The sequence below is a fragment of the Hylobates moloch genome, unplaced genomic scaffold (genome assembly GCF_009828535.3).
Source record: "Hylobates moloch isolate HMO894 unplaced genomic scaffold, HMol_V3 SCAFFOLD_12, whole genome shotgun sequence".
NCBI classification, from domain to species: Eukaryota; Metazoa; Chordata; class Mammalia; order Primates; family Hylobatidae; genus Hylobates; species Hylobates moloch.
Window position 1 is genome coordinate 105,391,876 of NW_026652287.1, and position 13,982 is coordinate 105,405,857.

A 13,982-nucleotide genomic window follows, 5' to 3' on the forward strand; every position below is an offset into this window, starting at 1 on the left:
CAACTACAATTCCCAGCAGGCACCGCGCCTCGGTACACTTGAGCTTCCGGAGGACGCCGGGAATTGTAGTCCTGGCTGGCGTGGGCCCGTGGGGCGTGCTGGGAGCTGTGGTCCGGGTCGGCGGGCGCGCAAGCTGGCTAGTCTCTGCGGCCACCTCCGGAAGGGTCCGCCGGCTGTGCTGGTGAGGTGGGTTTCGGGGGTGTTCTCCGTCCTGGTCCAGGCTGGAGAGGAGCACAGCAGGTCCAGAAGCCGCGAACCTCTGCGGTGGCCAGAGCAAGATGCGGGGTACCGCCCAGCGGATAGAGAGTGAGAGGCTGACTAGGGGCCGTGAATAGACGGACTGCGAGTGCCGGACACACGCGCAGAGGATGTGACGGACTGACGGACCAGGTGTGGACGGACCGTGTGTGCGCGGACTGACGGACCCGGTGTGGACGGACTCACGGACCGAATGTGGTGCGGACTGGCACACTGAGTGCCGGACGGACCGACGGAGACTGTGTCGGACGGACCGACGGAGTGTGTGTCGGATGGACTGATTGACCGGGTGTGGGGCGGACGAAGTGTGGAGCGGGCGGACAGATAACAGATAAAATGTGGGACCAGTGGCCTGGGAGGGTGTGGGGCGGACCCGTTGATGTGCCTGATAGGCGGTTCTGTGTCTGACACCTCTTGGGTGTGTGTATCTGACGGGTTGGAGGGTGTGATTCTGATAGGTTGAGTGTAACACTAACCATGGAGTGTGTGACTGACAGATGGTTGCCGTTTGAGACTTTCTAGGTGGGTTGTGAGATACTGTGAGAGGGTGAGCGTGTGACGGTGTGATTTCAAGTGTGACTGATATTCTTTATGCGTCCTTGAGATGTTGACTAAGATTATGAATGACCGTGATCAGAATAATACTGTGTGATGGAAATGCTGCGAGGGCCTGTGTTTGTTTATTTTTGAGGCGGAGTCTCGCTCTGTTGCCCAGGCTGGAGTGCACTGGCGCAATCTCGGCTCACTGCAACCTCCAGCTCCCGGGTTCAAGCGATTATCCTGCGTCAGCCTCCTGAGTAGCTGGGATTACAGGCACTTGCCACCACACTTGGCTAGTTTTTGTATTTTTGGTAGAGACGGGGTTTCACCATGTTGGTCAGGCTGGTCCGGAACTCCTGACCTCAGGTGATCCACCTGCCCAGGCCTCCCAAAGTGCTGGGATTATAGGCGTGAGCCACCATGCCTGGCCAGGCCTGTGTTTATTTGACTGATTATAGGTGACATTGAGATATTTCCTGTGTCTGGGTATTTTGAAGGCTATGGCTGACAGACTGTACCTGAGATAATATGTGTTAATATATGATTGACTGAGATTTTTATCAGGGAGACTAAAACTTGGGTGATCCACAAACAGTTTACCAAGCATATGAGAGAGGATTTGTGCTTTGCCATGTCTGCAGCTGAAATTGGGTGACTAGTGGTCATTCAGCTGGGCTTATGGATATGTCCCCTAGTGTTTGCTTACGTGTAGCAGGGGGCTATGGAATCCATACATCTACTACATGTTTACTGTGCACCAGGCCTGTGCTGCTCACTTATAATAAATCACCTCACATAATCTCATAGCAACCCTCTGAGGTAGGTACCATTATCAGGCTTGGTATAAGCTATGTGTGAGAAATGAAAAGAACCACCCTCCTTGGTTGGTAAAGCAGCTGTGGATGGGGAACCTCAACCTGATAGGGGTTGAGGTTGGCTGAGGAGGCTGAGGAAGTTTGACATACATGTATTTCAGAGACTGTCATGAGGGATTTCTCCAGAATAGGTGTTCCAGGGGTGCAAAAGAGAACTTGGGAGCTGTTGCTTCATCTATTGTCATCCCTGCCACCCTTGCTCCTCCTTCCCCTCCCCTTCCCCAAATGGTCCCCTACATTCGTGGGTAAGCATGCTCAGCCTTTCCTGGTCATTCCATTTGCTTAATGCCTGTTTATTGTGAACCTGCTATAGGGCAAGTCCTGTGTACTGTGGCTCCAGGACAGCCCAGCCTCTCTGAGGAAACAGTACAGAGCCAGCAAAGAGTTACTCAGGGCACTCTGGGAAGAGGACTTAGACTAGTACCAGCTATCTGGGATGACACCTGAAGAAAGTGGCAGCTAAGATGAGGCCTAGAGAGCCCAGAGGAATCAGTCAGAGAGGGATTTCAGAACTCGAGAATAGCAGGGGCAATAAGGGGTTTAGGAAGGCCACGAGAGACCCAAGAGAACTTTACAGTGCAGTGAAGGGGCTTAAACACAGCTTTGCCAGAGGTCGCCAGGGGTCACCAGCTGTCACCAAAAGGTTTCAGGATTAGGGTCTTGTTTTAGAGTAACGTTCTCTTCTTCCTGTGCCCAAGGCCACTGCTCTTTCTCAGGCCTCCTGCATCTCTGTCCAGGGTGACTTCCTTGAGCAGAGACTCCAAGCACACTGAGTGTCCTGGCTGACATTGAAGGAAAGGAAAAAGAAGAACTGCAAATATTTAAAACTGTGAGAGTCGTGGATGGGAGAGGGAGAGACTAAGTCTTTGAATATGGAGTAGTATGTGGCCAAAGCAAAGTGTTGAGGTCTCCTAGGAGAGGTTACACTTAATTTAGGGTATTCTTCCTGACTATAAGAGAAAACAAGTTCACTGTGGGAAGTACAGAATGTCAAGAAAAGTAATACAGTAGTCACCCCTTGTCTTCAGTTTTGGTGAGTGTAGTACAATAAAATATTTTGAGAGCGGGAGAAAGACCACATTAATATGGCTTTTATTACAGTATATTGTTATAATTGTTCTATTTTATTAGTCATTGTTGTTAATTTCTTACTATGCCTAACTTATGAACTTTATCAAGGGTATATATGTATAAAAAAATATATAGAATATATAAGATTCAGTAATATCCATGGTTTCAGGCATCCACTGGAGGGTCTTGGAACACATCCCCTGCAGCTAAAGGGGAACTACCATAGTATAAAACGCCTTGGTAAGGATGTGGAGAAATTGGAACCCTCATCCACAGCTGGTGGGAATGCAAAATGGTACAGCCAATTTGCAAAACAGCCTGGCAGTTTCTTAAAAAGTTAAGCATTGGCTAGACGCGGCCAGGCGCAGTGGCTCAAGCCTGTAATCCCAGCAATTTGGGAGGCTGAGATGGGCGGAGCATGAGGTCAGGAGATCGAGACCATTGTGGCCAATACGGTGAAACCCCATCTCTACTAAAAATACAAAAAAAAAATAGCTGGGTGTGGTGGTGGGCGTCTGTAGTCCCAGCTACTGGGGAGGCTGAGGCAGGAGAACGGCGTGAACCCGGGAGGCAGAGCTTGCAGTGAGCCGAGATTGTGCCACTGCACTCCAGCCTGGGCGACAGAGCAAGACTCCGTCTGAAAAAAAAAAAAAATTTTCAAAAAGAAAGTATTATCTCCCTCTGAATGTCGATAGCACCCCCATCTAGAAATGGGGCTGGATTCTGAGAAGCAGAATTAATATTGAGGCAGAGAGCACGGTCATTTTAAAGCTCTTACAACATACTGCCAAATTGTTTGCCAAAGATATTCTAATTGATTGCCCTCACCAATAGTACATGAAAGTAGTTTTTTGCTGTCCCTGACCAGCATTCAGTGCTCACAGTTCTAGAATTTGGAAAGGCTTTGAGTGTGGAGGAAAGACCGCAGATAGCCTGAGCTCAAACACTAGCTTTGTTCCTACTGACCAGATGACTCTAGCAGCTGAGTTTCCCCAACTTCGAAAATGGGAATGGTAATACTGACTCACAGGGTGGTGCTAAGGCTTGAATGGGATAACAGATGCAAAAGGCTAGTATGGCCTGGTAGCCATAGGTTCCCATTGACTGTCTGCTCCCATTTTCTTTTATTCCTGTTGCACACTATATCCATGTCCATCATAATGATTATCTTATCATGTGTTGATCGCTGCCCTTCCATTGAGGTCATTGAGCGTAGGACCCATGCCTTCCCCGTATTTGCATTTCTAATACAGTGCTGGGCACACCCATTGCATTTCTAATGAGGGTGTGTTGAACAAAAGTATTATTATTGATGTATGTGCCCAGCAATGCTGTAGACACTTGGGATAAAGCAATGACCTAAACAAAAACCCCTGCCCTTAATGTGCTGACACTCCAACAGGGGCAAGTAAATAATAAGCAAGTAATCACATAAGTGTATCACATATCAGGTGGCGAAGAGCAAATAAAGCAGTGTAGAAGCACAGAGACTTACTGATAAGGTGTCTTTTGTGTAGAGGCCTGACTTAGATAAGGGAGAGAACACCTAACAATTATCAAATGCACTTTTTTTTTTTTTTTGAGACAGAATATCACTCTTGTCGGCCAGGCTGGAGTGCAGTGGCACAATCTGTGCTCACTGCAACCTCCACCTCCTGGGTTCAAGCAATTCTCCTGCCTCAGCCTCCCAAGTAGCTGGGATTACAGGCCCCCGCCACCACGCCTGTATAGTTTTCGTATTTTTAGTAGAGATGGGGTTTCGCCATGCTGGCCAGGCTGGTCTCGAATTCCTGACCTTGTGATCCACCTGCCTCAGCCTCCCAAAGTGCTGGGATTACAGGTGTGCGCCACCACACCCAGCTGACATTATCATTATTATTATTATTATTATTTTGAGATGGAGTCTCTGTTGCCAGGCTGGAGTGCAGTGGCATGATCTCGGCTAACTGCAGTTTCCGCCTCCCGGGTTCAAGAGATTCTCCTGCCTCAGCCTCTCAAGTAGCTGGGACTACAGGCGCACGCCACCATGCCCAGCTAATTTTTTTGTATTTTTAGTAGAGACGGGGTTTCACCATGTTGGCCAGGATGGTCTCAATCTCTTGACCTCATGATCGGCCCAGCTTGGCCTCCCAAAGTGCTGGGATTACAGGCATGAGCCACCATTATAATGCCTGGCCAACATTATTTTTTTTAAAGCTTTATTTTTATTTTATTTTATTTTTTGAGATGGAGTTTCATTCTTGTTGCCCAGGCTGGAGTGCAGTGGCACAATCTCGGCTCACTGCAACCTCCGCCTTCCAGGTTAAAGGGATTCTTCTGCCTCAGCCTCCCAAGTAGCTGGGATTACAGGTGTGCACCACCATGTCTGGCTTATTTTGTATTTTTAGTAGAGATGGGGTTTCTCCATGTTGGTCAGGCTGGTCTTGAACTCCTGACCTCGTGATCTACTCGCCTTGGTCTCCCAGCGTGCTGGGATTCTGGAGGCGTGAGCCACCGCGCCTGCCCTCCAGAACATTTTTCTCATCCCCAAAAGAAATTCCCAAACCCATTAGCAACCACTCCCATTTTTGTCTCTCTTCAGCCTCTGACAAACACTAATATGCTTTTTTTTTTTTCTTTTTTTTTTTTGTTGAGACGGAGTCTACCTCTGTCACCAAGCCTGGAGTGCAGTGGCACACTCTTGGCTGACTGCAACCTCCGCCTCCCAGGTTCAAGAGATTCTCCTGCCTCAGCCTCCCAAGTAGTTGGGATTACAGGTGCCTGCCACCATACCCAGCTAATTTTTGTATTTTTTAGTAGAGACAGGGTTTCACTGTGTTGGCCAGGCTGGTCTTGAACTCCTGACCTCAGGTGATCCGCCCACCTCGGCCTCCCAAAGTGCTAGGATCACAGGTGTGAGCCACCGTGCCCTGCCATGTCTTTCTTCTTTTACTTAGCATCATGTTTCAAGGTTCATCCATGTTGTAGCATTAATCAGTACTTTTGTTTCTATTTCTGGTGAATAGTGTTCCATTGTATGTATATACAGCATTTTATCCATTCATCAGGTGATGGACATTTGGATTGTTTCTCCTTTTTTGCTGTTATAAGTAATGCTTTTTTTTTTTTGAGACGGAGTCTCGCTCTGTCACCCAGGCTGGAGTGCAGTGGCGTGATCTTGGCTCACTGCAAGCTCCGCTTCCCCGGTTCACACCATTCTCCTGCCTCAGCCTCCCAAATAGCTGGGACCACAGGCGCCCGCCACCACGCCTGGCTAATTTTTTTGTATTTTTAGTAGAGACGGGGTTTCACTGTGTTAGCCAGGCTGGTCTCGATCTCCTGACCTCGTTATCCTCCCACCTCGCCTCCCAAAGTGCTGGGATTACAGGTGTGAGCCACCGCGCCCGGCCCCTGTTATGAGTAATGCTGTTATGCACATTTGCGTATAACATTTCGTGAGGACATGTTCTTATTTCTCTTGGGTCTATACGTAGGAGTAGAATTGCTGGGTCGTGGGGTGGCTCTGTTTAAGCTTTTGAGGAGCTCCCAGACTGTATTTCCCACAGTGGCTATCCCGTCTTACGTTCCCAGCAGCAGCATGTGAGGATTACAGTTTCTCCATATCTTTGCCTACACGTTATCTGATTATAGGCATCCCAGCAGGTGCGAAGTGCTATCTCATCGTGGTTTTCATTTGCAATTCCCTGGTAGCTAGTGATGTTAAGCATCTTTTCATCTATTTATTGCCCATTTATGTATCTTCCTTGGAGAAATGTCTAGTCACACCCTTTACTCATTTTTAAATTGTATTATTCATCTTTTTACTATGGAGTTGTTCTAGGTACAGGTCTCTTATCAGATATATGATTTGCAAATATTTTCTCCCACTCTGTGGGCTGCTTTTTAACTCTCTTGATGTGGTCCTTAAAATCACAAAAGCTTTTAATTTTGATAAAGTCCAGTTTATTTATTTTTTCTTTTGTTACTTATGCTTTTGGTGTCATAGCTAAGAAGGCTTTGCATTATTTTCAAGTATTCATGGAACATTCACCAAAATTAACCATACACTGGGTCACAAACCAAGTTTCAGCAAATTTTAAATGATCGAAACCCATCGTAGCATGTTTTCTGACAGACTTAATCTAGACATCAGTAATAAAAAGACAACTAGAAAACCCCCAGTTGTTTGGCAATGAAGCAGGAGAGTTTTAAATAACCAATGGGACTGGGCGTGGTGACTCATGCTTGTAATCCCAGCACTCTGCGGGGCCGAGGCAGGCAGATCACTTGAGGTCAGGAGTTCGAGACCAGCCCGGCCAACATGGAAAAACCCCATCTCCAGTAAAAATACAAAAATTAGCCTCACGTGGTGGCGCACACCTGTAGTTCCAGCTACTTGGAGGCTGAGGCAGGAGGATTGCTTGAACCCGGGAGGCAGAGTTGCAGTGAGTTGAGATAGCACCACTGCCCTCCAGCCTGGGCGACAGAGGGAGACTATGTCTCAAAAAAATAAAATCAATTTTAAAAAATAATGAGTAAGGTAGAAATTGTAACATAAATTAGAAAATATTTTTAACTAAATGATAATGAAGATACAGCATATCAAACTTGTGATGTATAGCTAAAGCTGTGTTTAGAGAGAAACTTACAGCCTTAAATATGTGCATTAGAAAAAAGGAAAGGCTGGGCCGGGCGTGGTGGCTCACGCCTGTAATCCCAGCACTTTGGGAGGCCGAGGCGGGCGGATCACGAGGTCAGGAGGTCGAGACCATCCTGGCTAACACGGTGAAACCCCATCTCTACTAAAAATACAGAAACAATTCTCCGGGCGTGGTGGCGGGCGCCTGTGGTCCCAGCTACTCGGGGAGGCTGAGGCAGGAGAATGGCGTGAACCCGGGAGACGGAGCTTGTAGTGAGCCGAGATCGCGCCACTGCACTCCAGCCTGGGCGACAGAGCGAGACTCCGTCTCAAAAAAAAAAAAAAAAAAGAAAAAGAAAAGAGGAAAGACTGAAAGTCAATTATGTATCAATCTCAAATACTACAAAAAATTAGGAAATAAAGTGAGAGAATGACCATGTGGCTACCTGGGGAATGTGAGACAGAGGGGGAAAGACTTGGCTCTGTGGGTGAGGAGCACGCCTTAAACAGGCTGGCTGTAGGTTTGTGTGGGTTTGTAGCTTAGCTCTGTTAATCCTTCACTAGCTGAGGGACTGTGGACAAATCTTTTCCTCCTGTGTGTCTGTTTTTACATCCATAAAATAGGTAGAAAGTCCCACCTCCTGAGTTGTAAGGTTTTTGTTTTTTTTTTGAGATGGAGTCTCGCTCTGTCACCCAGGCTGGAGTGCAGTGGCGCGATCTCGGCTCACTGCAAGCTCCGCCTCCCGGGCTCACACCATTCTCCTGCCTCAGCCTCTCCGAGTAGCTGGGACCACAGGCGCCCGCCACCACGCCCGGAGAATTGTTTCTGTATTTTTAGTAGAGACGGGGTTTCACCGTGTTAGCCAGGATGGCGTTTGTTGTAAGTTTTAAATGAGTCTACATGCAAGCAGTACTAGCTTAGAACAGTGCTCAGCACCCACCAAGTGGTGCTGAGGGTAATTATTAGGGTTGTCTATGTCTTTGTGAGAGTCTTTCACATCTCACAGGCCACAAGCCTGTGTTTTCCCTGCTCTGTAGGCATGAGGCAGGCAGGTTCCAAGTGATGCTGAAGCTCTGACATTCCTGCAGGCCCAGTTCCAAGGCTCCGGCATCCTGCGTCTCACTGAGCACTGCTGCCCGATGGCCATCCCCAAGCACTCCCTGAGCCCAGTGCCGTGGGAAGAGGACAGCTTCCTTCAAGTGAAGGTGGAGGAGGAAGAGGAAGCCAGCCTCTCCCAGGGCGGAGAATCCAGCCATGACCACAATGCTCACCCTGAGGCTGCACGCCTGCGCTTCCGGCACTTCCGCTATGAGGAGGCATCTGGTCCACACGAGGCCCTGGCCCACCTCCGAGCCCTGTGCTGTCAGTGGCTGCAGCCCGAGGCGCGCTCCAAGGAGCAGATACTGGAGCTGCTGGTGCTGGAGCAGTTCCTGGGTGCGCTGCCCCCAGAGATCCAAGCCTGGGTGGGAGCCCAGAGTCCCAAGAGCGGAGAGGAAGCCGCTGTGCTGGTGGAGGATCTGACTCAGGTGCTGGACAAGAGAGGTAAAGGGGCGCTGTGGGCAGCTTCACGGCACACCAGGGGTACACCCTGGACAGGAACATGGGAGCACAGAGGTTTGGGGTTACTCATGCACCCGTTCTCACATTCGTACTTCACCGTAACTCTCACACACTGTTGTAGACAGGTGTGTTTTGGTTGCAGATGACCAAAAATGAGCTGAAATGGGCTGAAGCAAAGAAGGGTAAGGAGGCAGCAGATACGGCTATATCCAGAAGATCTGTTGACAGCATCAGAACTCTCTTCTTCCTCTCTTGTTCTGTTTCTCAGTTGTTTTTTTCTGTGTTAGCTTAATTTTTATTTTAGGTTCTCTTTCCAAAGGGGACAAAGATAGCCAGGAACCCCAGGCTTATGTCTTACCAGTGTAGAAACCCCAGGGTAGTAACAATAAAAGGTCCCTGGTCTGAGCCCCCACTGGCCTGGTTGGGATCTTATGTTTGTGTTTGGCCAACCAAATCCCAGGGACTCACAGTGACCAACTGGCTGTTTCTCAGAGGAAACCAGACGAGGGACCGGGTGCCTGGGGTGGCTGTTGGGGGGGACGGAAATACCAGATGTCCCTGTGCACCTTCTCTATGCCCACCCTGGGCTGGTCTCTAGGATTTGGGTGAGTCAGACCTGCCCCAGGCTCAGCTGGGCACTGTTACCCAGAGACCCACACAAACATCCCAACCCAGGGAGGTCCAGTGGGATGCAGGGAAGACCCAGCCTTGGGACAGTCCAGAGCAGGGAGTGGTGGCTCGTCTCAGGTGCGCTTGGCCTGGCCTATTGGCAACAGACAGGAGGTGGGCGTACCACATACTGGGAGGAAACGTGCAGTGCGCAGGAGGAATGTGGAGTCTGGATACAGCTGAATCATCAAGGCTCAGTAGATCCAACCGCTGCTTCTCTTCCTGGCCACGTGACTCCCTTGTGCCTCAGTTTACTCATGGGTAAAATGGGGATTGTAATAAAAACGCCCACCTTAGTGGTGTTGAGAGATAAAAAGCAATACCCGTGCAGCACCTGAAATGGTGCCTGGCATAGATTAAATAAATGGTAACTGCAACTGTTAGGAAAATTTGTTCAGGTCTGGGAGAAACAGGCCTCTCTGGAACAGAAGTTGGTCTCTGCTCAAGCAGATGTCACAGAGACAGGGAGAGGAAAGAGGGAGTAGCCTCATCCTCCCACAGGATTGGCCAAAGCTGAGAGAAAGGGCAAAATGCAGAGGGAATGGTGGGGTCAAAGGCCAGCCGTGTGATTTGCACTGGAGTATTCTGGTAAAAGCAGGTGGTGTGATATTTCTGGAGTAGAGGAAGGAAGGGGGAGGCAGGGCCAAGCAGATGGCTGGGGGAGCAGGGGAGACTGCCTGTGGACCTGGAGGAGAAGATTCTGGAGCTGAAATCCCAACTGGGCCACTAGCTAACTGTGATCCTGTACCAGTTACTCCACACCTTCCCTCAGCTGGATTTCAGTTGCCCCATCTGCAACAGAATCACAGCAGTACCTCCTTCTGAGAGCAGGTCGAAGCTGAAATGAGGCAATGGAAGTCACCCACTGTGCTTGGGGCCCAGCACATGACAAGAGCCTGATAATGGTTAGTGGCCCTGGAAGGCCAGCGGCACAGCGTCCATGGCTTACAGATGGGGAGACTGAGTCCCAGATGAGGGCAGGACTGCTTAAGGTGGTAGAGCTGGGGTTTGAGTCCAGTTTCTGCACTGCTGAGCCCCACTGTGGACTTGAGCAGTGGGTATTCCACCTGTCTCTGCCTCCTCCCTGGAATCCATCCAGTAGATGTGCCAGATTATGTGTCCTTTGCACCCACACAGGGCAGGTCAGTGCGAGCATTCCTCTACCTCATGCACACTCTGATCCCCAAGAGCACCTCCGCCACACTCTGCCTTCATAGTACTTTATAATGTAGGGGCTTGAGAGGCCAGGTACTCACCCCCAGCAGCCATATTCTACCTGGGGTTCTACTTGCAGAAATTTTCACCATCATGGGCTTCTGGATTGATTCCCTCATTCAGCCAGAATTCACTGAGCACATGTGGACACATCCAGGCCGAGAGGCAAGGTGTTGAGTGTGAGGGACAGAACTGCAACCTCACAGAGATCAGAGCCTGCAAGGGTGCCTGTGCTCAGGGTCCTGACGAGGACAGACCCTCCCTCTCTCTCTGTCTTTCAGATCAATTACACATCAGGGTTTCTCCTCTTGACTCTTGAGCCAAAATTGGGAGCCTTGAAAGATGGAGAGTTTGGTGGGAGGAGGAGAAATCAGAACCTGTGGTGTAGTTTTGGATGGTGTGGGAGGACAGCCCTGCACCCTTTGTCGTCCAAGACACCAAATGAGAAACTTCCCCTTGGAACTGGGGCCAGATGTTAGGAACGGGCCACATCTCCCCTCACAAAGTGTGACCGGGGCCCTCGGCAGAGTAGGGGAGGCTGGTGTGGTAGGAGGAGTGACGCCGTGGTTCGGACTGTTTCAGGATGGGATCCAGGAGCCGAGCCCACAGAGGCAAGCTGCAAGCAGAGCGACCTGGGAGAGTCACAGCCATCAAATGTGGTCACTGAGACCCTCATGGGAGGTGTTTCCCTCGGACCCGCCTTTGTCAAGGCATGTGAACCTGAGGGCAGCTCAGAGAGGTCTGGACTATCAGGGGAGATCTGGACAAAGTCTATCACACAACAGATCCATTTCAAGAAAACTTCAGGGCCTTACAAGGATGTCCCCACAGACCAGCGTGGCCGTGAATCTGGTGCCTCGAGGAACAGTTCTAGTTTGTGGCCAAACCTCACCTCCCAAGAGAAGCCTCCTTCAGAAGACAAATTTGATCTGGTGGATGCTTATGGGACAGAGCCTCCATACACCTACTCAGGGAAGAGGTCCTCCCAGTGTCGCGAGTGTAGGAAGATGTTCCAGAGTGCCTCGGCGCTCGAGGCACACCAGAAGACCCATTCTCGGAAGACACCATATGCCTGCAGCGAGTGTGGGAAAGCCTTCAGCCGGAGCACTCACCTCGCCCAGCACCAGGTTGTCCACACAGGGGCGAAGCCCCATGAGTGTAAGGAATGTGGGAAGGCCTTCAGCCGAGTCACCCACCTGACTCAGCACCAAAGGATTCATACTGGAGAGAAACCCTACAAATGTGGGGAATGTGGTAAAACGTTCAGCCGCAGCACTCACCTCACCCAGCACCAGCGGGTGCACACGGGGGAGCGGCCCTACGAGTGTGACGAGTGCGGGAAGGCCTTCAGCCAGAGCACGCACCTGACTCAGCACCAGCGCATCCACACCGGGGAGAAGCCCTACAAGTGTGACGTGTGTGGCAGAGCCTTCAGCGACTGTTCAGCCCTGATCCGACATCTGAGAATCCATTCTGGAGAGAAGCCATATCAGTGTAAGGTTTGTCCGAAGGCTTTTGCACAGAGCTCCTCCCTCATTGAGCACCAGAGGATCCACACAGGAGAGAAGCCTTATAAGTGCAGCGACTGTGGGAAGGCCTTCAGCCGTAGCTCAGCCCTGATGGTTCACTTGCGGATCCACATCACGGTACTGCAATGACCGGAAGTCGCCCCTCGGGGCATAGCACGGCGTCTTCATGGAGGCTCAATATCTAAGAGAAACCCTGAGTTCCTCAAGAGCCACAAACGGGGGGTGACTGATGAGCTGTCAAAATGACAGGTGCCTGAGGGCAGACTCGGCTGTCTAGGAACAACTCTGCATTTGAGGAACCCTTGTGAGCACAAGGTGATTCAGGCCAGCTGGAGGAGCTTCCAGAAGGGCCCCGAACTGCTACCCTCTATTTCCTACTCAGGACTGTCCCAGAGAGAAGGCAGCTGAGCTGAGGATTTAGACTGGTTCCGAGGGCCAGGGCAAATGAAGGCACACGTCTCAGAACTCAGCGTCCCAAGACGCTCTGGGCAGACAGACTGTAGCTTGTTCTCCTGTGGTTCTTGCCTGCTTTTCTGCTGCTTAGCCCAGAAGGGACACCTGCCATGCCCACCTCTGTGCCTTGGCACCTACTGTTTCCACTCCAGCCTATTTTGTGCCTAACTCCAGGGCTGACTTTTGAGGCTGCCTCTTCCATGATGCCTTTTCCACACTCTGCCTCTCTCATGGTTTCCTGTCGTAATCAGTGGTGCTGCTTGACACCTGCCCAACACGTTCCTGTCTCTCCTTTTCCTTCCACATCCCACCAGTCACCAGCGCTATTGTTTTAACCTAAAGCTTATCTCTAATTCACTTCCTTTTCCACCACTGCTACCTTATGTGAGCCTTCATTCCCTTTTGCCTGGATTATAGCCGGGGTCTCCTTCCTGACCCCTTCCTGCCTTTATTCTCTACCCCTGTATCACTCTCCAGGGGACTCTTGATATTACTCAGATCTGACTGTGTCACTCCAAGGTGGAAAGCTCTCCAACCCATCTCCTTCTACAGCACAGCTTCCTGAACAGGGTATAAGTATGCTGAGATGGAGGCTGCCCTGGGCCCCGAGCAACCTCTCCAGTTACCCTCATATGCGTGTATGAATAGTGTCATTTTTCTGTGCGTGCAGTGATGTGAAAAAAATGGCCTCATCTCATACCATGGCTCCACCTTCCATACACCAGCCACACGGAACTACTGTGGTTCCCAAAGGAGCCATATGTTTTCCCACTTATGTGCCTTTGTACCTGTGCCTGGATTTTTTGAGACGGAGTCTTGCGTCTTGCTCTGTTGCCCAGGCTGGAGCGCAGTGGCGCGATCTCGGCTTACTGCAAGCTCTGCCTCCCGGGTTCATGCCATTCTCCTGCCTCAGGCTTCCGAGTAGCTGGGACTACAGGCGCCCGCCACCACGACCAGCTAATTTTTTTTCTTGGCTTTTCTTTTTTTGTATTTTTAGTAGAGATGGGGTTTCACCGTGTTCGCCAGGATGGTCTCGATCTCCTGACCTCGTGATCCACCCGCCTCGGCCTCCCAAAGTGCTGGGATTACAGGCGTGAGCCACCACGCCCGGCCCTCCATTTTCATCTAAGGTGTTTCAAATGTCGCCCAAAGAAGCCTCCCTGCCCTCCGGGAGCAGACTTCCGCTTGCCCTC

The 13,982-nt window shown here is 50.4% G+C and overlaps 1 protein-coding gene across 4 annotated transcripts; it reads left to right on the forward strand.

The window, feature by feature from the left end:
• Positions 1-104: 104 nt before the first annotated feature.
• On the forward strand, positions 105-13,582 carry ZSCAN22 (zinc finger and SCAN domain containing 22). 4 transcript variants are annotated; one of them, XM_032171409.2, is made up of 3 exons: positions 105-181; positions 8,452-8,905; positions 11,390-13,582. In XM_032171409.2, exons 2-3 carry the CDS (start codon positions 8,503-8,505, stop codon positions 12,463-12,465), a joined length of 1,479 nt encoding a protein of 492 aa, XP_032027300.1. In that variant the 5' UTR covers positions 105-181; positions 8,452-8,502; the 3' UTR covers positions 12,466-13,582. The 4 variants fall into 4 exon arrangements, with proteins under 4 accessions (XP_032027300.1, XP_032027299.1, XP_058281794.1 ...); XM_032171408.2 differs by having other exon boundaries at positions 123-186; XM_058425811.1 differs by lacking the exon at positions 105-181 and adding an exon at positions 1,520-1,617.
• The last annotated feature ends 400 nt before the right edge of the window (positions 13,583-13,982 follow it).